Source organism: Balaenoptera physalus, assembly GCF_965194825.1.
Source record: "Balaenoptera physalus genome assembly, chromosome: 1".
NCBI classification, from domain to species: Eukaryota; Metazoa; Chordata; class Mammalia; order Artiodactyla; family Balaenopteridae; genus Balaenoptera; species Balaenoptera physalus.
This window is the reverse complement of record NC_138882.1, coordinates 34,147,622-34,173,964: the sequence shown is the minus strand read 5'-3', so window position 1 is coordinate 34,173,964 and position 26,343 is coordinate 34,147,622. Positions and strand designations below refer to the sequence as shown.

The 26,343-nt window shown below is 42.7% G+C and overlaps 3 protein-coding genes across 8 annotated transcripts in view; 1 reads left to right on the top strand and 2 right to left on the bottom strand.

Moving 5' to 3' along the window:
• Nucleotides 1-4,527, top strand: part of CNTN2 (contactin 2) — a 43,079-nt gene extending 38,552 nt beyond the window's left edge. For all 3 annotated transcript variants that reach the window (XM_082461967.1, XM_082461965.1, XM_082461966.1), the window contains one exon: nucleotides 323-4,527. In XM_082461967.1, the coding sequence (XP_082318093.1) occupies nucleotides 323-432 (110 nt within the window). In that variant the 3' untranslated portion in view covers nucleotides 433-4,527. The remainder of the gene's footprint in view (nucleotides 1-322) is intronic.
• A 125-nt stretch (nucleotides 4,528-4,652) lies between these two features.
• On the bottom strand, nucleotides 4,653-10,914 carry TMEM81 (transmembrane protein 81). The gene has a single exon (XM_082462222.1). It carries the CDS (start codon nucleotides 9,507-9,509, stop codon nucleotides 8,691-8,693), a length of 819 nt encoding a protein of 272 aa, XP_082318348.1. The 5' UTR covers nucleotides 9,510-10,914; the 3' UTR covers nucleotides 4,653-8,690.
• Nucleotides 10,915-12,387: 1,473 nt separating this feature from the next.
• RBBP5 (RB binding protein 5, histone lysine methyltransferase complex subunit) overlaps nucleotides 12,388-26,343 on the bottom strand; it is a 33,644-nt gene continuing 19,688 nt past the window's right edge. For 2 of the 4 annotated variants that reach the window (XM_082462116.1, XM_082462114.1), the window contains 10 exons: nucleotides 25,460-25,622; nucleotides 24,155-24,264; nucleotides 22,981-23,100; nucleotides 22,739-22,892; nucleotides 22,570-22,641; nucleotides 21,815-21,932; nucleotides 20,465-20,534; nucleotides 19,517-19,746; nucleotides 18,586-18,777; nucleotides 13,113-15,986 (listed from right to left, as the gene is read on the bottom strand). In XM_082462116.1, coding sequence (XP_082318242.1) covers nucleotides 15,925-15,986; nucleotides 18,586-18,777; nucleotides 19,517-19,746; nucleotides 20,465-20,534; nucleotides 21,815-21,932; nucleotides 22,570-22,641; nucleotides 22,739-22,892; nucleotides 22,981-23,100; nucleotides 24,155-24,264; nucleotides 25,460-25,622 — 1,291 coding nt within the window. In that variant the 3' untranslated portion in view covers nucleotides 13,113-15,924. The other 2 variants (XM_082462117.1, XM_082462115.1) reach the window with 2 other exon arrangements.

Here is a 26,343-nt window from a genome sequence, read left to right as displayed (position 1 = left end):
CAACCCAGCCAGTCCCCAAGGGGGAAAAAAGCAGGCAGGCAGGAACCAAGTGCAAAGTAGCCCTGGAACTGCCCTTGCTGCCCCCTCCTTCCCACTCCCAAACGTCCCTGAGGGCCGAGAGGTGAGTGCGCTCCTTTCACGGGAACAAAAGCAGAGGTCCTACAAAACACTGCAGAAGGAGGGCTGAGAACACCTCCCCGTCCTGAAGCCAGCCCGCTGTGAATCTCCTTAGGAAAGGTCTGGATTCTGTCCTGAGGGTGGGACAGGGATGTGCAGGTCCCAGGGCCAGCTCACTCAGCCCATTTCCGCCTGCTGGTTTCAGGCACAAGCATGATGGTGGAGAACTCGGCAGGCTGTCCAGTCCCACATCCTGGCACCGTCCTTTGTCACTCTGTGGCGACGCTGATCCTCATAGGCTACCTGGAGCTCTGATCTCGGCACCCCTCCCTCTCTGCCACAGCTGGACACCCACCTCCGTTGGACACAGCCAGCTGGCCCCAGTCCCTTCCCAATGCCAAGGTGGCCCAACACTGTGCCTGAGAATGACTGGTTTTAAATACCTACTTTAAACAGTGCCCTTTACATAGGAGGTAGGATATTTCATATTCTGCCACAGGATAGAACCCATGCGAGGATTTTTTTTCTTTAAATCAAGAGGCACCAGACAGTAAGTTCCATGATGATACTGAACCCTATGCCTGGGCCCTCCAGGGTGCCTGGATGGAAGGAAGACCTACAGGAAGAAGGGGGTTTAAACATGTATCTGCGCATCAGCGGAGATAGCACTCTGGGGCCGCATATGGACTCTGCTCCAGAGAGCGGAGTCCTAAGCCCGGGAACACTGACAGGAACGGGACAAAGCTTACACAGCAGCATCTCTCAGTCTAAGGAGAAGCCCAAACCTGGGGGCCAGGGACTCTCCTACTTTCTCCTCTTACAGGACAGCACGGCTGGACCCTGACATTGTCCTGGATAACTCCCTGGAGGCCCCTGCCACCTGCCTAGATGGCTGAGAACCAGTGCTCTGGTGTCTGAGGCCGGGAGCCTGAGCCCCTGCAGCTCTGGGGGGCGACGCTCCCGACTGCTGGGTGGGAGCTAAGAAGGGTTGAGAAGCTGAGACTCCTGGTGGAAAGGGGCACCAGACTTGGCCTGAGGCACAGTCACAATCCAGGTGACGTTGCCCTCTTAGCCAATACTGCCAACCCGACCCTGTCACCCCAGAGTGACAGAAGCCACTACAGGTGGCTGGGTGACTAAAGGGCTTGTCTTGGGCAGGTCCCCCACCGCACCAAGCCCCAGCCTGCACGGTCCCTCCCGGGTTTGGGTAGGAGGCAGGAGTGCCTCCACCGTCCTCCTCCAGCAGAATGCAGCTGTAATTCTGTGTGTCTGGAGTCAGGAGTCTTCTGAGAAGGGCAAAGGATAAATGCGGCCCTACCTGCTCGCAGGAATGCCCTGGGCCACCTGGCAACCCGTCCCCCAGGCTGCCTCGGATGCTCTTTTGCACTCCCCCAGAAGACAAAGGGGTAAATAAATGGGACACCTTAGCTTGCGCTCTGGGTGTATTACCAGTCACAGCACGTCAGAGCTGGAAGAGGCTTTAGACCTCACTGGGCCCAAGCCCCCACTCTACAGGTGAGGTAATGGAGTTGGAAGGGGCAGGGCCTTCCTCAGGTCACACAGCCTGTCAGTGATGGGGCTGGGATAGCACTCTTCCCCCACCTTCCTGTCGCAGGCTCTTTGTCTATCCAGAGGAAGGGGGCAGTGCTGAATGGCTATGACCTGGTTAAGAAGGTGGTTAAGAAGGGCAGTGGGCTATGAAAATTCTGCTTCAAGCGGTTCAGGTGGGTGATGGTGGGGTGATTGGCATGGCTGGGTCCCAACCCAAGGCGTATGCAGACTACAGGAGACCCAGTCTTTCTTTGCCTTCTGAGCCTAGCTTCTGCTGGGACCTCAATATGCAGTGCTGGCTTGAAGCCCCCTGCTCCCCTTGCCCTTGCTCCAAGAAAAGAGGCCAAAGCAAGGACAGGAATTCCCCAAATCCAGGCAGCAGTGGTGGCACAACCAGGAAATTCCAAAGCCTATGTTGTGACAGGTGGCCCTTCACATACAGGAGCAGCGGGACAGGCATCTTGTAGGGCACAGGCCCCCTGAGCCTGGTTTCTGTAGTTTACAGTTAGAGCTCTATTTTGTTATGGTTTTTAAATTTTTTAAGTCCTGCTCTATTTTCCTGGGCAGGTTTATGTTGGTGTTTACCCACTACAATTTTTTAAAAATGTAAGCTCACATGCCTTCTCCCTGCCACCACTGAACCTACCACCCTGCCCCTGGCCCAGGACTGCCTCCTTGGAGCCCTCCAATCAAACCCTCCTCACCTGCTCCCATCCTTCACCCCCATGCGAGGTGCTGGGGGCTCAGCTGAGTGACCATTCTTCCATTGCAGGGACCCAAACGTGGTCTAGCAACCATCCTGGTCCCCCGTGGCTCTGATTTGGCCTGTACCCAGCTCTATCAGAAAGGGGATGCTGAAAGTAGAAAACCTTCTTCCAAAGTTTAGCTGATTCTTTCCTCGCTGCCTTGGCTGCGGCAGGAGCAGCAAAGGGACAGGTGTCTAGATGCTGGGCCGAGAGGGCTGGGCTGGACCGGCACAGGAACTCACCTGTGCAGCTGGCGGCTGCAGCCCCTAAGCTTGCTTGAGGCAAGAGAGAACGACTAAGAGTCTTAGTTCTGTGGAGGCAGACAGACCCTCTGGGAAACCCAGGAAGGGTTTTTCTAACTAGGAGAACTCAGCCTCAGGAAAACGTAAGCCCCGTGCAGGGAGAACTTGTTTGGGGGACACAGAGCTGGACTAAAATGGATGTTCCTGCAGGCCAAGACTCAGGCAGAGTGCTGATTAAGACTGAATAAGACAGCAGGTGGCTTGAAGACACGCAGGCACGTAAAAGGGAACAGCCTGTTGGTGAGGTGACTGCACAGGAGCTGGTGTGGAGGCAGAAGAAGAGATCAGACAGCTTCTCAGGGTCCCTTCCTGCCCAAGAGGACTGACTGTCGCCTTCGCTGCCCGCATGGGTTGAGGCTCGCTCCTGCTGTGGTAACGACTCGATCCTGGATCTCTCCCCTCTCACACGCCAAGCCCCAGACAGGCAACCAAGGGGAAACAGCCACAAACCAGTACTTCACCCTACAGCTTAGTGGCCAGCAAGTGCCTGAGGACTAGGGACAGGCAGCGCTTCAGGGCTCGGGAGAGTCTCCTTTCTGCGTACGTTGGGGCTCAGCCTATAGAGCCCTTTGCCCCGGCCCTGGCTACTCGGTGGTGGTTGCTCCAACAGCCCAGATGTATACCTCACCCTTGCGGGGAGGGCAGCTCTCTTCAGGTGGAGCCTCAGGGCCCAGCGCGATTGGGTTACCTACTTTCATCCAGGGAATCAAATGATACAGGTGATCGCAGGGAACAGGAGGGCCATGGGCGGTGGGGGTGGGGGGGGGCGCTCTTTTTGATAAAATGACAGGAGAGACGTCAGAAAAAAACGTCTGCAAGGAGACCCTGGACTGAGTAATTGAGAGGCTTCTTCCTTTTGTAGGGACCTTTGAGAAATTTTGACAGCTGTTTGTCTTGGGGTCTAGGGTAGGTGAAGACTGGAAGGGACGCTGCAAGTGTCCTTCAGGGCTGAGATTCTTGGAATCAAAATGTGCTCAGCACAGGAAGAGTCTTGGAGCTCCTACCTGCTGGGGCCCCTGCAGCATGCAGGGGGGAGTGACTGCAGTCACAGTCATTTACGCGGCAAGGCTCACCCCAGGCATTCTTTTCCCAGCACACACCGCTGCTTCTTGGCAGCCGCAGGAGCCAGGCTAGTCTCCTCTGGGCAAGAGCCCGAGCTGGCTCTAGAATATTTCACTCCCTTCATCTCTTCCCCAGCTAGAGGACTGTGTGCTTCCTGATCTCAGAATACGACCGCCTACTGGGCTCCTCTGTATCGGAGGGATAGCCGTATCCTCAAACCTGGGTTTGAGGCATAGGTGTAGCTATTTCCCTGGCTCAGACCTAACCTGGGCTTCATCCTGGAGATGAGCAAGGTTGCCAGAGAGGCTCCTGGAGTGGCATGAGGGATTAGATGGGCACTTTCAAGGAACTTCAAAGAGCTCCATGGAAAGAGGTGCCTGGTAGCTGTATATATGGTCATAGGCTTTGGGAAGGCGGAACAATAAAGGGAAACTGGAGAGGAAAAAGCAAATGGGTCTGATAGCTTTCCCCAGAGCCCTAGGAAGCCTCATGCCCTCAGATGGGGTGCACCCTGCTTTGGCCCCCAGACTCCAACTGACCCACCCCTTCCAGGGCCTGCATAGCTTAGAAAAGCTCACAGCTGGGCAAGGGTTGGGGCTTCATTGGACCACTGACTTAACTCAGTTTTTGTTAAAATGGACCCGCTCCCACTGACCTATTGTCTGTCTCTCTTCCACTTCTTATAATGGTAGTTATTTATTGACTCTGGTAGCGGGCAGTTCTTAAATAAAGATGGTTTCTCAACCTGCTGAGGCAGCTGGCACCAGCTGTGGGTGTTTTTATCCTCAGACTAAAGAGTATCTCCTTGTCCTGTTCTCTAACCCTAGGCTTTTACCCAACACCTTCAGCCTTCACACAGTCACCTCTAAGGAAGTCACAACACACGGTCCATATTGCTTTATTCAGTCCTGGGAGGGGAGAAAAACTAGGCCAAGCAACTTTAAGGCAGGCCTCAGCAGAGCAGAGCAGGCATTCTCCTAGGCTGGCTGGCTTTACCTAACAGGATGGGCAGTAAACAGTGCTCACCTGATGGTACTGCTCCGAGCTTCCCTGATTTTTAAGGCATTTGAGGTACAGGTTTCTCCCGCTCCTCAAAAGTAGAGTGTTCCTATGAAATCTTTCTTAAGCTGAAATGGTGTAAAGCAAAGAAGCAATTACCTTTTTTTTGAAACAGTGGAAATCCTCTTCAGACTTCTTTTCAGTTAGCGAAAACAGGTACTAATGTAGGTTTCTCGTAAAACCAGTGGTGGAAAGTGAACTTTCAAAAAGCGGGGGATACCTGTATTGACTCAACAGTACCAAAGGGAAGTCTTCTCCCTGCGGAGACATAGTGACCTCCTCCTGGTGAGAAGGTGCCTCTAGCCTCTGTTCACAACAGCCAAAAGAATATGAATTTCTAGTCACATTTTCCAGCTGCAACACTACCATGCATTCAACATTTATCACAACTTCTATTACACCTGAGATGTGTGATACACTTACGCAGGTGTGTAAGTGTTCAATTCTTTTGGTGCAAAGCAGGTAGGGCTCCGTGCTGACTGAGCCTGACAGCTTTTTTCAGGGAAGAGGGAAAGAAAGCAAGGCAAGCAGAGGCCCCACTACTTGGTGCTGAGCTGTGTGCCCAGGGCCTGTTCAGCACAAGAAGCCCAGGCTGACGAGCCCCGGAGGGGGCCACATAGATAGTGGTAGTTACCACAACACAGCCTCGTTGGGAGCGCTGGCCACTCTGGAGCCCAAATCTTAGTCCAGGCAGCATCTCCTTGATCCTCCAGAGGCAGACCACATGCACAGAATTCAAAGAACTAAACTGGGCTTTGGTCTGCACTAACACATCTGAGGGGGTTTTGTTCTCTTCCCTGTTCAATCCCCTCACATCCTCAGAGTCAAAATTCAAGAACCCAATGCACAGAGGGCTGTAAACCTAGAGCTGTACAATATTCCATCCCCTGTTCAACTACCGGCTTACAACAGTATGCTGGAGAAGTTATTTAGCTATTCTTGGGCCTCAGTCTTTCTATCTGTAAAATGGGAAACACCGTACCCTTCAACCCTCCTCAGCAATGTAATATTAATGTTTTACAGTCCTCTCTCAAAGCAGAGCAAGCTCTCTCCTGACTGCTTCAGCGAAGTGTCCAAGTCTAAAGTAATGAGCTTCATTAGTGACATTTCCCAACTCATGCATGTCTGGTCATTCACAGTTTACAGAGACGTTTTACTCACAGGATCTCATTTGATCCTCACAATCATGTGTTTCAAAGATAAGGCTCACTTAGCTTGCTCCATTACACAGTCAATAGCAGGAACACAACAGGTCTTCTGAATAACATCCTATCTGAGGTAGAAAGAATGGGTGAAAGGGTGTGTGGAAATTTTAAGACCTTTTCAAAATAAGAGCAATAGTTAAAGACTCCCTATGCATGAGTCTAAGCCGGTGGTTTTCAACCTTCGCTATATACGAGAATTATCTACAAAACTTCTGAAAAACAAAGATGTTTCTGAACTCATGATTTACATATACCTAGGACACTCAAACAGCCTAGAAGCAGTGACTCCCCAGTGGCAATGAGCACATCTAGCACCCACACCATGGTTTCTAAATACTACTCCCCACACTAAAAGGAACAAGAGCCCCTTGGAGAAAGAGTCCCTCGGAGAATCTCCCTTGGAGATTCAGGTTTGGAGAAAGGAAAGTCCAAATGTGCATCTGAGGCATCTTGCTATAGCAAGGACATGCTCAAAGTCAAGTGGGACCACACCAAAGAGGCAAAAGAGTTGGCTTGAAGGGACTTCTGGCCAAAAGTGGGAACAATTTGAACATCAAAAATATGACAACAGTAATGGATTATATATAATTCACTGAATAAAAAAGAGAATTCATTGAAACGTCAAAAGAATAAAAAGAATAGCATTTCTTTACAGAAAAATCCAGGGTAATAAATACAAAAATGAATTTAAAGAATCCATCATTTTGCAATCCCCAGCATGTAATAATAAGGCAAAGACCATGAATGGATTCTAAAACACTTGTGAACGTTTTTCAGAAACCAGATAATCACAAAGCATCACCCCACAGATTACAAAAGGAAAACATATATAGATACACCACTGGAGAGATCTGGCAGTCACCACCTTAACCAAACGATCAAGCTTATCATCAACCATGGGTCACCCTGACATTGTGCCTCCCGAGGTCATGCAATAAGTACATATCATTTTCGTTGGGCTCTTGTCAAAAATGTTTAAGATTCATTCCTCAGGAATCTAATCATGAGGAAATAATTGTGGGACACTATGCAAGACAAATGGCCTCTTCAATATGAATGTCATGAAAAAAAAAAAAGTAGGGGATCTATTGTAAAATAAGACTTAAGAGGAATAATAATCAAATGTAATACGTGAACCTTCATTTGGTCCTAGATCAAACATTAAGTTAAAAGCTCTAAGATTTTAGAAATTGGGAGAAACGAAGTATCAACTATTTGTAAGATTAGGAAATTGTTAGTGTGATGAAGTCATTGTAGTTATACAGGTGAATGAACGTCCTTATTAGGAGATGCATACATGATTTAGGGGTAAAAGGTCACAATGTCTGTGACTAGCTTTCAAGTGCTTCACATAACATCAATATGTATTTAGAGAGGAAGAGAACTGGAGCAAAACGTTTGCAATCGGTGAATCCAGATAAAGGGTCTGTGGATGTCATCAAACCTTTCTTTCAACTTTTCTACGGGTTGGATTTTTTTTTTTTAATTTAAAATAGAAGAAATAACAGAGATCCATTGGTCATAATTTAAATTGAATTAGCATCCTCAAGTTAGGGCTCAGGAATCTTATTTTTCAAAAGCTCATTCGGGTGATTCAGACACACGGCCAGAGAAGATAACCACTGGTCCAAGTCTTGTTTCTGCTACTTCCTCTGTGCTGAGAAAAAAGTGAGGGGAAGAAATGCTAATTCTCTCATATAGAATTAGCTCAGCTGGTGGCCCAAGAGCAATTTCCCTGATAGTTCCACAAGCCAAGCCAATTATCTCAGACACAGTCTGAATGGCCTCTGAAGGTCTTAAGATTGGATTTCCTGTTGAGGAAGGAAGGTACTAGTCCTCCGTTAGGGGGCCTTGGCTGCTGTAAGAAATCTCCAGCAACACAAGCTTCAGGGCACTCAAAGAGCTAGAAGGACAGGAGCACGGAGCAAGCCTAGGAACTGTTCAGGGGCAATCTACCAGCTGAAGAATCCAGTGTTTCACCAGGAATTCAACTTAGCACTGAGCACAAAGGCTTCACCTGGGAGGTATAAGGGGTGCAAATAATTTATTAACATTTAGTGACTGTCTCTTACATACCTGAGTCAGAAGTCATTACTAACACCCTCGGCTCTGCCACAAATGGGCATATGCCCCCTACAAAGCGATATGTTCAATGTCTATTCTAAAAACGCTGGTGTGAGTTTAACCCAAAACCAGACTGATTATGGGATAATTTAAACAACTGCAAGAAATTTTAAACTAAAGGGCAGAAAAGGTTAGGTCTCCATACAGCACCTGGGAATGGTTTTTATTGAAGAGGAAAAAAACACTTTCACTAGAAAAGCTATTATATCCTTCTACATGATTATACTGCTCAGAAGAGAGATCAAGGTAGGGAGGCATACAAGTTGTAAAGGGTAGAAAATAAATGTAAACTTGGAAGACAGAACTCTTCCCAGGAGCAGGGAGATACCTGCAGTCAGGTTTCCTGGGTACCTAGTGGGCAGGGAAGATCTGGAAGAGATCCATCTGGGACACAGAGTTAGAGAATATTGCCCACAGCTACCACGATGTTGCCCCGCATCACAACCCCCACTCACTCCTTTGGTAGTGGAAGCCTCCCTCTTAGTTAATCCACAATCAGGCAGCCAGAACACTCCCCTGAAAAGCTAGTTTGGCTTCCTGAGCAGCCAGCCCTTCGGCAGCAAGGTTCGTAAGGTCTCAAGGTTGGCACTGCTGTGGATCACCCTCAGCCCACCGCACAGGGCGATGCTCACCAACACACCACTGGCAATTCCTATTCCCACAGCTATGGTCACCTTCTTTTTCCACGGTGGGCGCTGAGGCCTGGAATAGTTGTCCAGATTCACTTCCAGGCCCTCATCTACTAACTTCTGATCCTCAGTAAGGGACTGATGGAAATTCAGGTTCACCAAGTTAGGAGGAAGGACCCTCAGCCCAAAATAGAGCCTCTTGACAAGTCTCAAGTTTTTTAACAGCTGCACGTCACACCGGTAGGTTCCAGAGTCATACTCCTGAGCGGACTGAAACTTTATAAAGTGGGAACTGGCTCGGAAGGGTTTGAAGACTTCATCATCAGTTGAGATGATACCCCGAGCAAGTCTCCAGGTGAATCGGAAAGCTTCCTGTCCAATCTCCAGGATGTCTGAACTCAGACAGCTCAGCTTAAATTCCTGCCCTATGAGAACGGTGAAATGGAGCATTCCACAGATCCAGTTGGTCAGACATTCCAAGCGCTGAGACTTACACTTCCTTCTCACTCCATCAGGGCCCACCTCACAGACGGTCTCCTCCTTATAGCCAAGGCCACAGGTGACAGAACAGGTTGTGGCATTGACAATAACTTTCCCCACAGCTTCTTGCAGTTTCTCAGGAATGGCCAGTGTTTTAGGTAAAGTCACCACCAAAGGTAGATAGAAGGCCAACACCAGGTTCCCAAGGATGAAACTAGTGGCCAAATTCTTCATGTCTTAGTAGGCATTTCACCACCCTCAGCCAACACCTGAGGTGTTCCAGCTAAATCCTCCACAACATAATTTAATTCCTTGGACATGAGATAGCCTTCAAAGTCAAAAGATATGATGCATGCATTGTCAATAAAACAATACAACTTAATAAAAGTCCAGTCCTTATTAACAGGTGAGGCCACAAGGCAGAAAAAATGTCACAAGGTTGCTGCTTTACTATCACTGCTTGTTAACCACCACCTTACCAGTCTTCATTCTTTTCCCATCCTTTTAATGAATTTAAATCCACCTCTTGGGAAACAAAGATGAAAAGACGTCAGAAGCTGAAGTGAATTTCCAAATTACCTCAATGCATAGTAAAGCTGTACCATTCCTCACCCTTTCCCCTCCGCTCCAAATTGTAGAATCTGAATTCAAAGGTTTCAAAATACCAGCTAAATCTGCCCAAATAAGAAATCAAATACCAAGTCCAAAAAAAAAAGAGAGGATTAACTTGAATTAAGTTATTATTAACTTAAAATGCTCCTAAACCTTCTATAAAAAGGATTAAGAACTCTGGACTGAGAGGCAAGTGATTTACCCTTCCTGAATTTGTTTCCTCCTTTGTAAATTAAGACCTCCTTGCCTATTTCAGGAAGGTCACTTTGAGCATCAAAAGTGACAAACTGTACATGGAAACACTTTGTAAAGTGTGTAAGGAATTTTAAATAGAAATGAAAATTCATGAAGGCAAGGGCCAAAAGGGCTTTTAGAATCAATGCTTAGCAGCAAGACAGGCGATGTTAAATGCAGCTCGTCTCCCACTTCTAGGCACTCTTCCTTCCCAAGGGTACCGAAGATATATTCTGGGGGAGAGGATACATAATTCTTCCTGCCTCTCAGCCCAGTCCCCCCACCCCACAGAACGAGGAAGGAGCTCATCATTCACTTGGGTCAAAGTTGCTATGAAACAGCTATGATGTCAAAAAGATTCTCAGTCACATAACAGGATTAATAAGTAGACACTCAGATTTGGAGATGATTAAAATCAAAGACTTAAATAGACTTTATGAAACATCTTATTCTTTAGGAGACAATAAGTATTCGATGGATTTCAAGGCTATTTAATCTAGGGAGAAAAAGTGCTAATGAAGAGGAATTTATCTGTACTTACACTTTAAGAAAGATCCTTGGAAGGCAGGACCCTCTTGGCAAGTGTTTTTGTAAGCTCCAGAATGTCTCCTAGCACTGCGGCCTCTACAGAGTAGTTACACACTTACTGAGCTAAGGAACTGGAAGAGAGGTCATTCCTACATGATCTTTTTTTCACTAACTTTTTGCTTGAATTGTTTATTTATAATCTTGTCCAAAGGCAGGTATCTGGACTACCTGGCCACCCCTTAGCCCTTCCAGCTCTGTTATTTCTACACGGAGAAGATCTAACATCAACAAAGTAAGCTGCTTTTTCTGTTGTACACAGTGAAGTGGCTGGTGACTCTCAGAAGTGACCAGTGTCTACAAACACACACCTACACCTGTTCTTTAATAAACATCAGATTTTATTTACAAAGCATTAAAGCTTCAGCAAGAAGTACCCAAGGCTAAGTCTCATCTCGTACAAAACTACAGAACATTAGAAAACAAAACACTGGGGGGTGGGCAGATGACAAAAGGGAAAAAGAGAATATGCATATATTGTACAAATCGAGAAAATCAAACTGAAATAGACAGAAGGTTTTAGGAGCGGAAAAAAAATTCCAAAAGCATAAATAATTATTAGGAGCTGCTGCCAGAGACACTCTGACAGGGCTGAAGTTGATTTTCTCAGTAGCCAGTTTAGGAGATGGATAGAGCTTGAACATCCAAATGCTCAGGCAGAGGACACCCAGCTACTCTGCATGTGGAAATAAGGCAGAAACCTCTTGTATCACACAGTTTGCATACTCCTGCACTGTACAGTACAAAGAGAAACAAAATGGAAATAATGTCTGCAAAACAAAAACATGTCTAGTGGTGACCCACCTACCAATCTCAACCACTGGTCTAATATGAAATAGGAAATGAAATTCACAAAATGAGCATCTGAGGAAAAAGCAGTGGCATCTAAAAATATAGACATTTTGCCACTGACTCAGGGAGAGCTCTTGCTTCAACTACTGAATGTTTTGGTTCTAAAGACGGAATGGAAGAGGCTCTTGCTGATGTGTTCTACTTTGATTTCTAAGCTAAAATCCAAAAGGTAATCACCTCGTTTGGCTACCTATCGGAGCAACCACCAACTGACAGAGATTTCCCAATAAGCACAGTGTTTAACTCTCCTTTGAAAATACTGTGAAAATGATGATCCAGATTAAGCACTTCCAGTCAGCTCAAAGCTCTACTCACGAGAGGCTGGAGAGGCCCCTCCACACCTGGTTTCTTCACTCTGGATTTTCAGAGAATTTCAAACACCTAGTGTACACATCCATCCAATCTGCTACTTTTTATACAAAGAACAGCAAAAGCAAAAATTAAATTTTTTTTAAAAAAGCTAAGCAACCTTTCACAGAAAGGAAGTGACTGGAAACACGTAGGAAGGAAAAGGGGTGTGGATACAAGGAGGGGAAATGCAATGACTGATGGGAAGGACAGATGTCCACGAGCAATGATTAAAAAAAAAAAAGGTTCTTTGATTTTTTTATTTGAACTGTGTTGTCGTTGCTTTGATTTTGGACGGTTTTATTTTAGTCCTTGCATAGATTCCCCCACCCCCAGTAAAAAAGAAGCCTGCTGAGAGACAACTCGGTTTGTTTCTGGCTCTGGAAGCCAGTACAGGTAAAGCAATATAAACTACTGATGATTCTTTGCTGGAGACAAATGAACTAGCTATCTTCAAAAACCACGATTAATGAGAATGAACCAATACTGGAAACATGCAATGAAAAGAATACAACGAAAAACCTGACCCTCTTATAGCTCAACTTCTTGAGCAAAATGTTATAGTATGTTAAAAAAGAGGGGGCCTTTCTTATCTTTCTTTCCTTTTGGAAAATCTGAAATCTTTCCAGCACTTTCTTTTCTGCCCATCTTTGTAACACAATATGGAAATATAGGAGGTATCTGGTGAGTGGGTAAGTTTAAAAATGGAAGAAAGAATGTGCAACAGAAGTTTTCCTAGGATACAGGCAGCAAAATTTCAGATAAGAACAAGTCACGCAAGGACGTGCACTGTGGAGGGAAGGCAAGTAGGAGATAGGAAATGACAGGCCGAAATGATGCTGGGTACAGTAAAGACAGACGAGCAAAACAGGAATCTCTTCTCCAGCAACATAACAAGCATTAAAGTTTAAATGAGTCAAAACTCCTGTTTGATGTCTTCACAAATCCTCATTCCTGAGAGCCTATTTGGACTTATGCTTGAAAGGGAAGGGACATATATTCTTCTTCCATAATTCACTTCTTCATTCAAACATAAAATTCACTCCTTCCACCTCCTGGGTGGAAGACAGAGGCCTTTGTTTTAAATTAAAGTCAATCTCAAATGACTGACCACAGTGTCCAGAGGCCACACGATGGCAAAGTAGGGAAGAACGAAGAACTTCAAGGGCCTTCATAACAGTTCTGAGATTGCTCCCCCTGCTAAAAAGATGAGAAATAAAAAGATTTCTTTTAGCATCAACTTAGACCAGTTACTTTCAAGAACACAAATACAGATGCTGGATGATGCATTACAAGCACACATGGGCTAAGAACTTCCCCCCTTTAAGTTAAAACCAACTCCAACTCCCAATTACTCTTTACTGAAGCAACAAATAATCCAAACCCCACTCCCTCCCTCAGTACTTTTCTCAGCACTGCCCCAAAGGGAGAAAAAAAGGCAAAATGATCAGACTTCTACACATTTTCCAAGCTTCTAACCATTCTCCAAGGTGTTAACATATAATGCTTCATATTCCAAAAGGTGCAGTAAGTAGAGGAAAGGAAATTCTAGGGTACTGCCTCTTTCAATCTTTCATATACACTAGACTACTTCGCCACTAAATGATTAACGGTGAGCAACAAACCCTTTTCCAAACATCCTTCTTCCTTAAATGATACTCTCAGCTCCTCAGAATCCCAAATATGGTGAAATGTTAACGAAAACTACTGTTGGCATTTCTATGCGCCAACAACTGATCAATAAATAAAATCCTAAATAGTAAAATCAAATGAACACTTCCCTGATTACTCCACAGAAGCTGTTCAATCTCTGAGGGACATCCTTAAATGGGTTGTTGTGAAATATTAACTAGGAAGTGTAAAAAGAGAACAAGGTGAAGAAAGTCCTCCCAGTGTCATCTGGAATGGGGAAGAACATGCCACTTGAAGGTAAAATGGTTAAAAATAATTGCCCAAGTTGTAAAAAAAAAAAAAAAAAAGTACCCATTTATAAACCTTGCTTTTAACCTGATTTTAAATAAGTTCAAGCACAGATGAAAACTGGCAATAAAAATAAATTCCAATTTGCCTGAGAAGAGACTGAAATTATGAGATACAAACTCTCCTGGATGCTACATGTTAAAAATCAAATTTAAACTTTATATAGTTCAGTAAGATAAAAAGTATATTTAAGCATCAGTTTTTCAGATCTTTCAACATAAAACGTAATAATTAACCTCTTCAATTGATTTTTTTAAAAATCGTGAGATAAAAGAATCTACTCCAGAGGACTCAGTAACAGGCCTTTAACACTTTAAGGCTAGTTTCTCTGTTTCCACAGGTACTCTGACCAATCTAGTTTAACAGTTTAAAAATAGACAACATTGATATTTTATGCCTAACTCATAAGAAGAAACAGTGGCTTGCATTAATAATGGGCACTCAAGATGACTAATGAGCTACATTATTATACTGATTATCTGAGGTCAGTTAATGTTTTTTCTTTATTGCTCTCTTTCCTGTGAACAGACCAAAAACAAAGCTTGTTGAGGCATCAGGCAACAAACCAATACCAGAGCAAGCAAGTCTGTGAGCAAGATAAGATATACAGAAACAGCAACAAAGCAGAAGATCTCCAGGCTACTTAAAAATCTGCCCCAAGTATTATTTAGCCGCAACATGACAGAAATCTCCAGTAATATAAAATCAAGAAAAATTCAGCTCATGGTAAACAGCTGTTATTGGTACCTCTCCAAAGCAGCCAAGCCAGGGTGGCCTAAGAAAACACTGGATATTAATTTTCAAACATTACCTTAGTCAGCTAATAAGACCACACAGAATGAGAATACCCAACTAGCCATCTAAAAATATGATTTTAGCAGGAATTCATAAATTAGTCTTTGAGAAACTGATCATTTTTCAAAAAGGTGGGGGAGGAAGCCCCTACCAAGCATTTAAAACAATCAGATTCAGCAAGTGAACAGAATATGGTTCAGAGGCCCAGGGTGGGGGGCCAGTACCAGGAGGGCAGTGGTGCAGCCAAAGGCAGGGAAATCAGCGCAGGGCCTGTCGGCCCCCAGAAGTGGCACCTCTGCTCAGTTTGGCCTTTGCCACCCTCAACGGACCCAGGTGCACACCATTCCCTTCATGCCCACCATCCCACAAGGCCTCTAGACCACATATGTGACAGACCACAACTTTGTCACACTTGCTACCGATGGTGTTTACTGCCAAGGAGCCCTACTTCTGGGGCAATCTTTGAGCGGTCACAGGGCAACCGGGACACTGGTGGTTCTGCTCACATCTCAAGTTTCGATCCTGAGGACTGCCCTCTGGAGAGTATCTAATGAGGTAACCAGGGGGAATCTGACAGATGGTGCTATGTCGATCTGGACTTTCTGAAAAGTCCCCAGCTCAGGGTTACCCTCAAGCTTCACTGATGGGTCCTCACTCATCACAGAAAGTGTGTCTTCGTGGATGTGGGTCCACTGGTACTGTTCAATACTGATGAGCTGTGTGACAGGGAAGAATTTTCTACAGCCCCAGATTCCAGATGGCTAGATTACTTCTATTGGCGGTCTATGTGTCTTCCAACTGTCACCTGAAATGCATACTCTCCTGTTGCAACATGCAACAGACTATAGCAGCTTTGTCAGGCCTATCAGGGCTTACTGAACAGTTTCTTCAGTAACTGATAAATTGCAGATATTAACAAACAGTTGGCATTTATCTAACTTGAGCAATAGCCTACACCTACAATCTGCCTTCAAACGATTTGGCTCTAGGCATTTGCGGGGAGGGGAGGTCCACAAAGCACTGAATCTACAAATATACCCATCAGACTGAATTAATCTTTGAAGATGGTTCAGCCTCAGCCACTGAGGATCAGGATTCATTTCTTAATATCTGGTGGAAAATCCACAATGACAGCATGCTGCTTTTTACTGAAACTCTCCAAGGTGTGGAAGAACATGAGACATAAGAGTTTTTATTACCTCAGAGGCCTGGGGGAGCCACATGTGAAAATGAACAGCATGTGTCAGCCAGCCTCTGCCTGCTCTGGGCCCTCCAAGCTGAAAATGGTATTGGATGAAGCGCCACCTTCGCCCAAAGAAACCCACACAAAAGATATGACAGGTTGTCCTGAAACTGAGACTTCTAATGGCGCATTATATGACACTCAGTTTCAGCACTCTCCCCCAGATTCACAGCCTTCATAAAGATCCAAACCCCACTGCAGCTAGTGGCTGAAAGCCCTTCTGCGGAAGTGTTAGGACTAGATCACAGTGCCTTTTTCCAGATTTCTTAATGATCCTGCTCCTCAGCACACTCGGGAGTTTGATCTGGCCATTTCCATTCAGGAAAAGGCCAAGGAACCAAGGCAAGAGAAGGAGAAAATGGGAAGAAGGAAGTATAGATTACACGGGGAAGTAGGCGATGCAGACAATCATGAGAAGTTGGTAAAATGTTGGCAGTAATCTAGAGTTGTTTTGTCTGTGTGTTATCAGAAAGCGTATCATCACCCTGGCCTTGTTATGTAAAAGTCTCCTCTAGTCCTTTCAAAGGGTGAAGCCATTAAAATAGCTGCCTCTATTTAAGGCTGACCAACTCAAGTCCCTGATAACAATAATGCAGAAAATAAAAATCCAGTCTGAAGCACCCTGCTGTTTCAAGACACAAGTTCTAGCCTTTAATGAGGTCGGTACCTCTTTTAACCTTGTCAGCTGAGTGAGTGGGAATAAACTTCTAATAGGCCATTGATAATGATATCCAGTCTTGCTAGAAGGAGTTCTGAAATGCTGATATGTACAAACACTATGTATTTTACACACAGATCAACATTTCAATGCAGTATTTTGAAAACTTTAGGGAATAAAAAGGCCCATTCCTGTACGGCTAAGTAAACTTTCTAAGTAAACTTTCTAACATCTCATTTAGATGTTTTTGAAGCATAGCTAAAAAATACCACTGCTATTATACTCTAAGCTGTAAAATATAACAGTACTTCCTGGTACCTTTGACAAAAACCCAATTTGGGAAATGCCAAAAATATTTAGTAACTTTTAGTGACCATATCAACTATAATTAAAAGTTGAAATCACTGTATTATAGAGAGAAAATTTTAGTTTTTAAAAACTTCAAATGGTTTATTTGCCATATGCTTAGTATTAAAAAGCAAATGATTAATTACAGATAGATTCTGAAGATGCTGGGAAAGTATGTCTTAGAGTATTTCAATTAATTCAATATGTTTGCCTACATTTTAAATCACCCTGAAGCATTTCAGCTCTTGGGGCCAGGGAAATCTATTTGAACTTTAAATTGTTTCTTCTATAGTGGCATCTGCTTATGCAAGAAGTGGGTTATGGAAGGATGGTTTTTATTTACATTAGTCAATTACTGACATGCAATCTTTGTTGGCAATGCCCATGTAACTCTTCCAGGCTATTTTTAAAAATATACAGACATGGCCCTAAGTGGACTGAATGTGGAGGTGGTAACTGATTATCAGTGGAGTACCACAAATATTGTTGCTGGGGAAAAAAATGCTAGTGCTCCAATGGTATGGTGTTGTACTATGAAAAGTCTAAATCTAGTGAACTTGAGGGAGAATACTCAAAATGATGAGTAATTGAGTCTGTTTCAGCTTCTCTGTAGAAGAGAATTCATCTTCACAATGATTAACTGGCTTAAGGAATTCTGTTTTGCATATCATCACATTTGGATTAACACAATTAAAATTTTAAAGTGGGGGAAAAAAAAAACCTAAATACAAACACTGATATTTTGTTAGTCCTGCCTCTGAATCTACTGACCTAGCCACAGAAAACTGAGAGTAATGTATTAACTAAAGCAGTGCCTAAATATAAAACAAAACAAAAAGTTTCCAAAACCCAACGATATTTGAGCAGAAATGAACTTGAGTTTGCTTACTATTTTCCAAACAAAAGACCATTTAGCCTAGATTCACAAGTATTTGACTGGAAATTGAAACTGCTCTCCATCCTCCAATAAAAATCCCTCAATCATATATAAAAGTGAGAAAACAGTAAGTTTCAAGAGGCTTAGGTGTTAAGAAGCTACAAAGTTTGTCTTTTTGGTAATCTCCTGTTTGAAAAAACAAAACACCTCATCTTCTTCCTTAACGTGATAGTACTACTAACAACTCCATCATTGCTTCTAGACCACGGAAAGAGAGAAAAACACCACCTCTGGGATTTCAACAATTTGAAGAGAGAGAAAAAAGATGCTACAGTTAAATAGTCAGGGGCTGTATAAAGAAGCTCATATTTCTGGTTAATCTGTCTGGATCTTTCATTTGAGACAAAACAAAAAACCTAGGAGCAAACACAGATTAAAAAATGAATTAAACCAGGGGTTCTTACCCTTTTTCAGGTCACAGATTCCTACAGGAATCCAGTGAAATATACAGGCATCTTCCCCCAAAAAATATTCACACAATATTTTGCATAAGACCAAGGGAACGGAGATCCCCTGGTTATAGACCCAAGGTTAAGAGCCACTGAATTAAGCCAAATCTGGTTTAGCCTGCCCTCGGCAGTAGCTTAAAACTCAGAGAATATCTGCCACTGGGGAAAAGGAGGGAAGGAAGGAAACAATGCCGCAGTTAAACGGAGTCAGGGGCTGTACAAAGCAAGGCCACGAAGCAAGCCAGACAGTGCTCCCAATGTGTCCTTACCTGTCAAGGGCTGGCTGAGCTCCGCCTGCACTTTACCCTTCGCTGATCCTTCCAGAGGTAAACCTCTGTCCCCTTTGTAGAGTTTCGGTTTAAATGGAGAATCTTTCTCTTTACCTTTTGATCCTTTAGGCCGGCCTGCTTGCTTCTTCTTGGATTTGCCATCCCCCTTCACACCCAGTAGTGGATGGACTTCTGTAAAAGGACAGATAGGCACAGAAAGAAATCCACACGTCACCCCAACTGACCATGTGCCATGCCACCTATCCATGAGCAAAGAATTCTGCTCTTGTGTCTCAGGTCCACTAATACAAGAAGAAAAGTTTGTTTTGTTTATTAATTATAAACTATAGAAGAGTGGCCATTAAATGAGAAACAGTTCCTTGGCCACATGGTCTATGTGATTCATATGAAGCCACAGCAGCTCTAAATGGGAAAGGTAGCTCAAAGACACACTGATACTTTATCACACAAGCCAGAACAGGAATGCACATGTGCACACTGGCATGTGAGAGCAGAAAGGGAATGGGCTTTGGTACGCGACAGACCAGGGTAAGAATCCAGACTCAACCATGTAATTAAAAAGGCTTCTAGAGTCAGACTGTAAAAGTAGGTAGGAAGAATTAAGGTTGTCCAAGTCTGACTAGTACTTTACTACCTAATGAGAATCTTGCGGGAGAGGTAGGGTATTTAAACAAACTGAGCCAGATGTCAGAAGAGTTAAAGTACGTCATCTTAGGCAAAGTACTGAGAGCAGAATCTCCCCATTTTAAAAGAGAAGTGAAAGCAGATGAAGTTATTACAAAGTTGTAAAGCACTATAAAAAAGACTCATGGGAAAATTCCTTTAAGGGAAAATCACCCAAACAGGAAATTACCAGATTGTGCTGGAGAGTGGCGTCTGTCAGGTGAGGGAGAGAAAATGTGGCTCTTACCATCATTTGGTACTCCTTGCAGTTCAATATTGGTTGTTTTGGGTTTCTTCTTAGGTGGCTGGGACCCATCTGTTGAAGACTGCCTCTTCTTCTCTGAACTAGCCCCTTCGTCCATCAAGGAGGTTTGCACTGCATCCGGTGGGGGGCCATAAGGATTTTCTTCTGGGTCTTCTACCTCAGGGGCAATGGGTAAATATAATAGAGCCTTTGAATCTTCCAGCTCTTCATCACTATTTGGAACAGGATCAGAAAAGGGATAGGAAAAAAGAGGAGAAAGTTGCTTAAACCATGAACCCTTCCTCTAGGGCAGAATCATCTAACCATAAGCAACAGGTATGGATCTAAAATTTCAAGAAAGCCAAGACAAATAAAAAGAAATCAAACAGGGGCTTCCCTGGTGGCGCAGTGGTTAAGAATCCACCTACCCATGCAGGGGACACAGGTTCGAGCCCTGGTCTGGGAAGATCCCACATGCCACAGAGCAACTAAGCCCGTGCGCCACAACTACTGAGCCTGCGCTCTAGAGCCCGCGAGCCACAACTACTGAAGCCCGCGCGCCTAGAGCCCGTGCTCCGCAACAAGAGAAGCCACTGCAATGAGAAGCCCACACACCGCAAGGAAGAGTAGCCCCCGCTCGCCACCACTAGAGAAAGCCTGAGCGCAGCAACAAAGACCCAATGCAGCCATAAATAAATAAATAAATAAACTTTTTAAAAAGGAGATCAGATTAATAAAATCAGTAGTAAAATAAATGGCATAAACAAATTATTTCACTTTCTTAAGATTTTTCTATCAAGGGAGAAGGGAAGGGATTTCTTGCGCACCAGAGGAGTTACCTCTTTGAGGTAAAAGGCAGATGGGCCTGAAGGAAGAGCCGGGGAACTGAGCAGCACAACCAGAGACTGAGGAGGAGGAGCACCCCAGGCCCAGCCTTCGGCGGCAGCTCACCTGCTACAGAAGGCAGCAATAGGGTCCACACTGGTGACATCCACTTCCTCATCCTCTGCAGCATCAGCCCCTGCAGGACAAAAACACAGCAGAGGTGTGAGAAGAAGTAGAAAACTGCTTTTTACATATAGCTTATGGTTTTCATAAACTGAAATCCAGGAGAAACAAAGGAGGAAAACCAAACAGTTCGTTTTACTTAGTCGTTCTGCAAATATCTGCTGAATTTCCACCACACGCTAGGCACCGGGAATAGAGCAATCCCCCAGAAAGTTGGGAACGGTTCTTCAGTAAAAATTTTAGAAGTCTAATTGGGGAGACAGATACACACAGATAATTTCAGTTCCATACAGTAAGTGCTACAGTAAAGGTATGTGCAATGTGCCAAGGAGACGGGAAGGAGAAACAACTTCTGCGGAAGTTTGGGAAGGCTTCGTACAACACAGTCCAATAACACTAATACAATCCAGAATATACTGCAGCCCTGACGGTCTTCCTAAGACACAGGAGGCATGTAAGTTATCTAATATCACAGAAGTGAGGACCAGCACTTTCAAGCTGGAGAGAACTAATTTCAATCCCAATTCCCTGATTCCTGACACCATCAAGTGGCCCAGCAGTCAATGACCTGTGGCATTAATTACTCAAGCTGACAGTGCCAACTGGGCACATTAAGCATTCATACACACAAACCCCTGCCAGACGCAAAGCCCTGTGTTTAGACAACGATGGGGCTATTAAGTGAAATCTTTATTCTCAACTAACTTCCTATCTAGAAGTTCAGAAGCCAAGAGATAAAAATAACAATGATCACGATCATAATCATAGTAGAAGAGAACATTTGAATGCTCATTATGGCCTAGACACTATAGTGAGCCCTTTACGTGAATTGTCTCATTTATTCCCCACAACCCGAAAAGGCAGAAACAGAAAAGGAAGTTTAGGTTTACAGAATAAGTATTCTGCCCAAGGCAGTCTGACTCCAGAGCCCACGCTCTTTACCTTCACCTTACTGACAAAGGAGTGACAATACCCAAACAGCAGCTGAGCACCCAGCGTGTGGGTGGCTTTGTTAGGTGCCCCATGCAAATCCTCATTTAATCATCTGCAATTGGTCAGGAAATACAAAGTGAAACGTTAAGAGAGCTGCTTGAGTCCTAGTAATGCCCATGTAAGCCCTGAGTCAATGCCTTACCAATAAATATTCAAAAAACACTGTCAAAACTGTGTAAGCTTAGAAAAAAAAATTAGACTAAGTGCTGAAGTGAATTTTCAACACAAATTAAGAATGAGTACTGAGTAAAACAATCATTTTTCCTTTGGGAAATACTATCTGCAATTGAGAAATATTACCTGTCTGTTCAGGTTCACTCTTATCTTCATCTTCAATATCAAACTCTGATTCCCTTTCTTCATATTCTACATTTTCATCCAATTCTTTGAAGTCTGGCGCAAATGCACTCCAATTTTCCTATGCCACAAACAAAATATACTACTTAACTGTATGAGAAAGCAGCGGTCTGTAACCTAGACATTAATGATATAAATTAAAGGATTGAGCATGAATGAGACTCAAAATTCTGAGATCAAATTTGGCAGATAATAAAAATTAGGTATCTACAGTTTTACTACCTTAAGGCATTTCCTATCTTAAACATTCCATGTTATTAACTGTGGTTCTTTCATAAATAACTGCCTTCTTTAATCTTTTTAAGATGTAATTCTGAGGTAAACTGTTACGTTTTCTTATGAGTACACTGATTACAAATATAATTAACGGTGTTCAAAATAAAACCAAGATGTAAAACAGAAGCTAACTGAGCTGAAAATAAGAAAAGCACAAGAAAACTCTATCTCAGATGAGCAACAGAAAAACGTACCAGGAAGTACACTAGATTTTCTCCCTGAAAACAGAGCTGGTAAACTGACTTTGGACCAAGACCTTACCATTAAAATAAAGCAAAACTAGATGCACTGAACTATTTAATTAGAAGAATCATATGGAAAAGAAAGTATAAAAGGTAATTTTGGGCTTACTAGTTGTAAAGGTCTTTGATAAAAGGAAAGGGTATCTAGCTTCAAAGCGGTTAAACCAGAAAAATACTTACTACTTGATTTTGTGCCCAGATAGATACCACTCCACTAGAAATGGATGCTATGATGGGTCGAACAGGATGCCACTAAATTTTAATGAAGCAAAGAAAAATCAGTTCTAAGAATGAATCCAAGATTTTCTGTATTACATAAGTAACAACAGCAACCTCTCATCCTACTCACAGCTACATCCAAGAGGAGTTCTCCTCTTGTCCCATGGAGAATCTTCACCAGGTTGCCAATACTCTTCTCCCAGATGTACAGGGCATGCTGCCGGGCTGACCCTGCCACTATGTATTCCCCATCCCCAGAGAAACAACATTTCTTCCATGGGGTCCTAAAGGACAAAGAAAGTACCCAAGTAGAACCGGAACCCGACCCCAGGCCATGAATTACCACATATTCTTCTAGGTTGTGATACATACCTATTCACCAAGTCCTGCAATTTCTGCATGGGTTCAGGCTCTCCATCTCTTCCACAGGTTAAGATTTCTCTACCATCATAAACTCTGATTATTCGATCTGCTGTGTTAATTAAAAAGCAACTACAGAAAGGATAAAAATATCAACACCAGAGGTCAGAATCTGTTCCTGTTAACATTTTCCATAGCTACCAGTTACTTATAATAGTACCATAAGACAACTAACAAATCAGGGAGAGACTGAGTGAAAATCTAAGTAATAGACTAGACTATTTATGTATCTACCTGTTACCTTCCAAGCCAAAATATAACGTGAAGTGAGAAAACGCTTTACTTCCCTTCCTGTGTAATCCCTGAACCCTAGATGCACAAACTAATCAGCAGTATTTGACTAAAATCCAAAACCTCTAAATTGAAACCAGTTTCCCGAATTCAGAAGCTTACAGTTAAATATATATAAATACTTCATTCCTCTGGCCTGCTTTATATACAATATATTCTTAATGAGTTAACAAACTAAATATATCATTCTGGATTGTCCAATTTTTTACTGTGATAACACTGAGTGTTGGAAACCTGTCTAAAATACAAGTGATTTTACCACCTTCTTACAGACTTCACTGTCTCTTGCTTCAAGAGAATTTGAACATGAATGTCCTCTAAGTATGTATGGTGGTTCCCATACAAAATAGGATGACTGTTACTTCTCTTACTGACACCTATTTCCTTCTTGTTTCTGTTGATACATAAATCTACTTCTAGCTGGGTAATCAAACATCAGAAAAACATCTGAAATTAAAAGGGTAAATAAATAGGTTTTATGTAAGTAAAGTGCAGTTACTACGTGAATTCTGTGACATCAATTCTGATTATAATATAGCAGCTCATCTTTACCCAGTGCTCACCACATGCCAGACATTCTGGTTCTATGCACAGACCACTCAGACATCTTTTCTGTAAAGGAACTGCCTGTTAACCTCCCGATAAGATGTGACTGCTGGCTCAAAGCAGTAAATCTTATCAACTTAACAACCAGATAGTGACAGTTTCTATAACTATTTTTTAAGTAAACTTTTAAAAAAATTAAGGATAATATACACAAAAACTGTGAATCTCAACGTATTTTTGCATTCTACTCACTTTTAAAACTGTCTCTAAAAAGACAGGTCTCACTTACCTGCCCTTCCGGGCAAACTCTATTGACTTAATGGCTGTGGTATTGCTTGTTCCAGTTGTTACTCTGAAGGAAGCAACAAGATCCTGAGAATCTGTTTTTAGGACCAAAATCTAAAGTTTAAAAGAGAAAAATAATAAGTATTCTGATAACTTACAGTAATTAGATTTGGCTTCTGTTTCTAAAACTGGGCAAAGACTGGGTGAAAATATTAATATGAATATCTCTATTCCCATGTATTCAACTTGATCAACTGCTATTGCCTTTTACCTCTTCAATTAAAGGACAGTGTCTTAACCTATTGTTAAAAGATAATGTTTAACATTATCCAGAGTCAAAAAGTAGAAGCAACCCAAGTATCCATCAACAGATAAACAAAATGTGACACATACATACAATGGAATACTATTCAGACTTGAAAAGAAAGGAAATTCTGACACATGCTACAACATGAATGAATCTTAAGGACATTATGCTAAGTGAAGTAAGCCCGTCACAAAAAAACCAAATACTGGATAAGTCCACTTATACAGGTACTAGAATAACCAAATTCATAGAGATAGAAAGTAGAATGATGGTTTCCAAGGAGTGAAAGGGAGTAGGAAATAGCAAGTTATTATTTAGTAAGTACAAGGTGAGTGAGTGCAAGATGAAAAGAGCTCTGGAGATAAACGATGGTGATGACTGCACGACAATGTGAATGTACTTTACACCACTGAACTGTACACTTAAGAATGGTTAAGACGGTAAATTTTGTTAAGTGCATTTTACCACAATAAAAAAAAAAAACTGCCACTCTCTAAAGTAGCCATGAAACTGTACTAGCCCATACGTCCCAGTCAAAAAAAAAAAAAAAAAAAAAATCAAAGTGCAATGGAACTCAAACTCTAATAAGCTTGAAAAGGACCCTAAAGCTCACCTAACCCAACTTACTACACAAAACTATAGATTAAGCTAGCCTAAAGTGTACAATATTTGCAGACCAAGATATCAGACATTTTATCAGCAGTATTCCACTGATGATATGATTTTTAAATTTTATAATTTAGTAATGGCCTTTCATTACTAGCATCCAGTAAAAGCCCCCCATCCTTCTCTAGGTCAAATAACCTCTGACTGCTCTAAATCCAAAGAACAGAAATTATTAAGGCATGAGAGAAAAATAGGCTATATTTGCCACAGGCAGGAGGCATGCTTAGTCAAGGGATAAAAGAAATTTCAAAGAAAGGAGAACAAGCAAACATGAAATGAGCCAATGCACAGGATGACTGATGCGTATTTCACCAGCTTCTAAGCTTCTAGGCTTACCTTGCCTTTTGCATTTCCTGTATAGATATATTCTCCTCGCCTATCAAAAGATGCAACCACGTTCAAATCGGAGTCATCGTCTACGGGCAGAACAACATGTTTGGAATCTGAAAGGGTCAACATGACAGGAGCAGATTTCATGGGACACACGAGAACCTTGTTCCTGTTTAAAAATATGAATAGTACATTGGCTGTTGCTATGATATCAGAAGGCTGACTCTCTGCTCTTTTCTGTAATTCCTATCTACTACCTCATCAACTCTCCCAGCCCAAGCATATTTAAAATAGTGAAAAAGCCTAAACTCTAAATTCCTAATAATAGGGAAATGACTGAGTAAAGTTATGAGATCTTACCTTGACAAGATAAAATGTAATTATTAAAAATAAATATGAAGATGTAGCAAACTGGTAAAATATGTATGAAATAAAGTGAAAGGCAAAATACCAATTAAAACTATGTAAAAATACATATTTGTGTACATCTAATAGACAAATGCTTTGTGAGCTAGTAAGTGCTTTGTGAGTTATGAAGCACTATACAATAAACTTTATACTTAAAGAGAACTTGACTAAAAGAAAACCTAGAGAAATGAAAATAGTTATATCTCAGTAATAGAATGATGGGTAGCTCTTTTTCTTAAATATAGTTTTCATAATGAACTGTTTCCCGTACTAAAGAAATTCAAATTGGAGGAAAACCCCAGGTAAAGAACAGTTATTATACTTATTTCTACCTTTGCCCATTTCTGAAGTCTTAATTAACATAGGCCAGTTTTTAATTATATACTACAACAGTCTCTTTAAAATCTATTCAGTAGATCCAGATAATCTGGAAAGATTATTTTATATAGAAGAGGTTTGAAGAGATGTGGGCTTTTGCATCC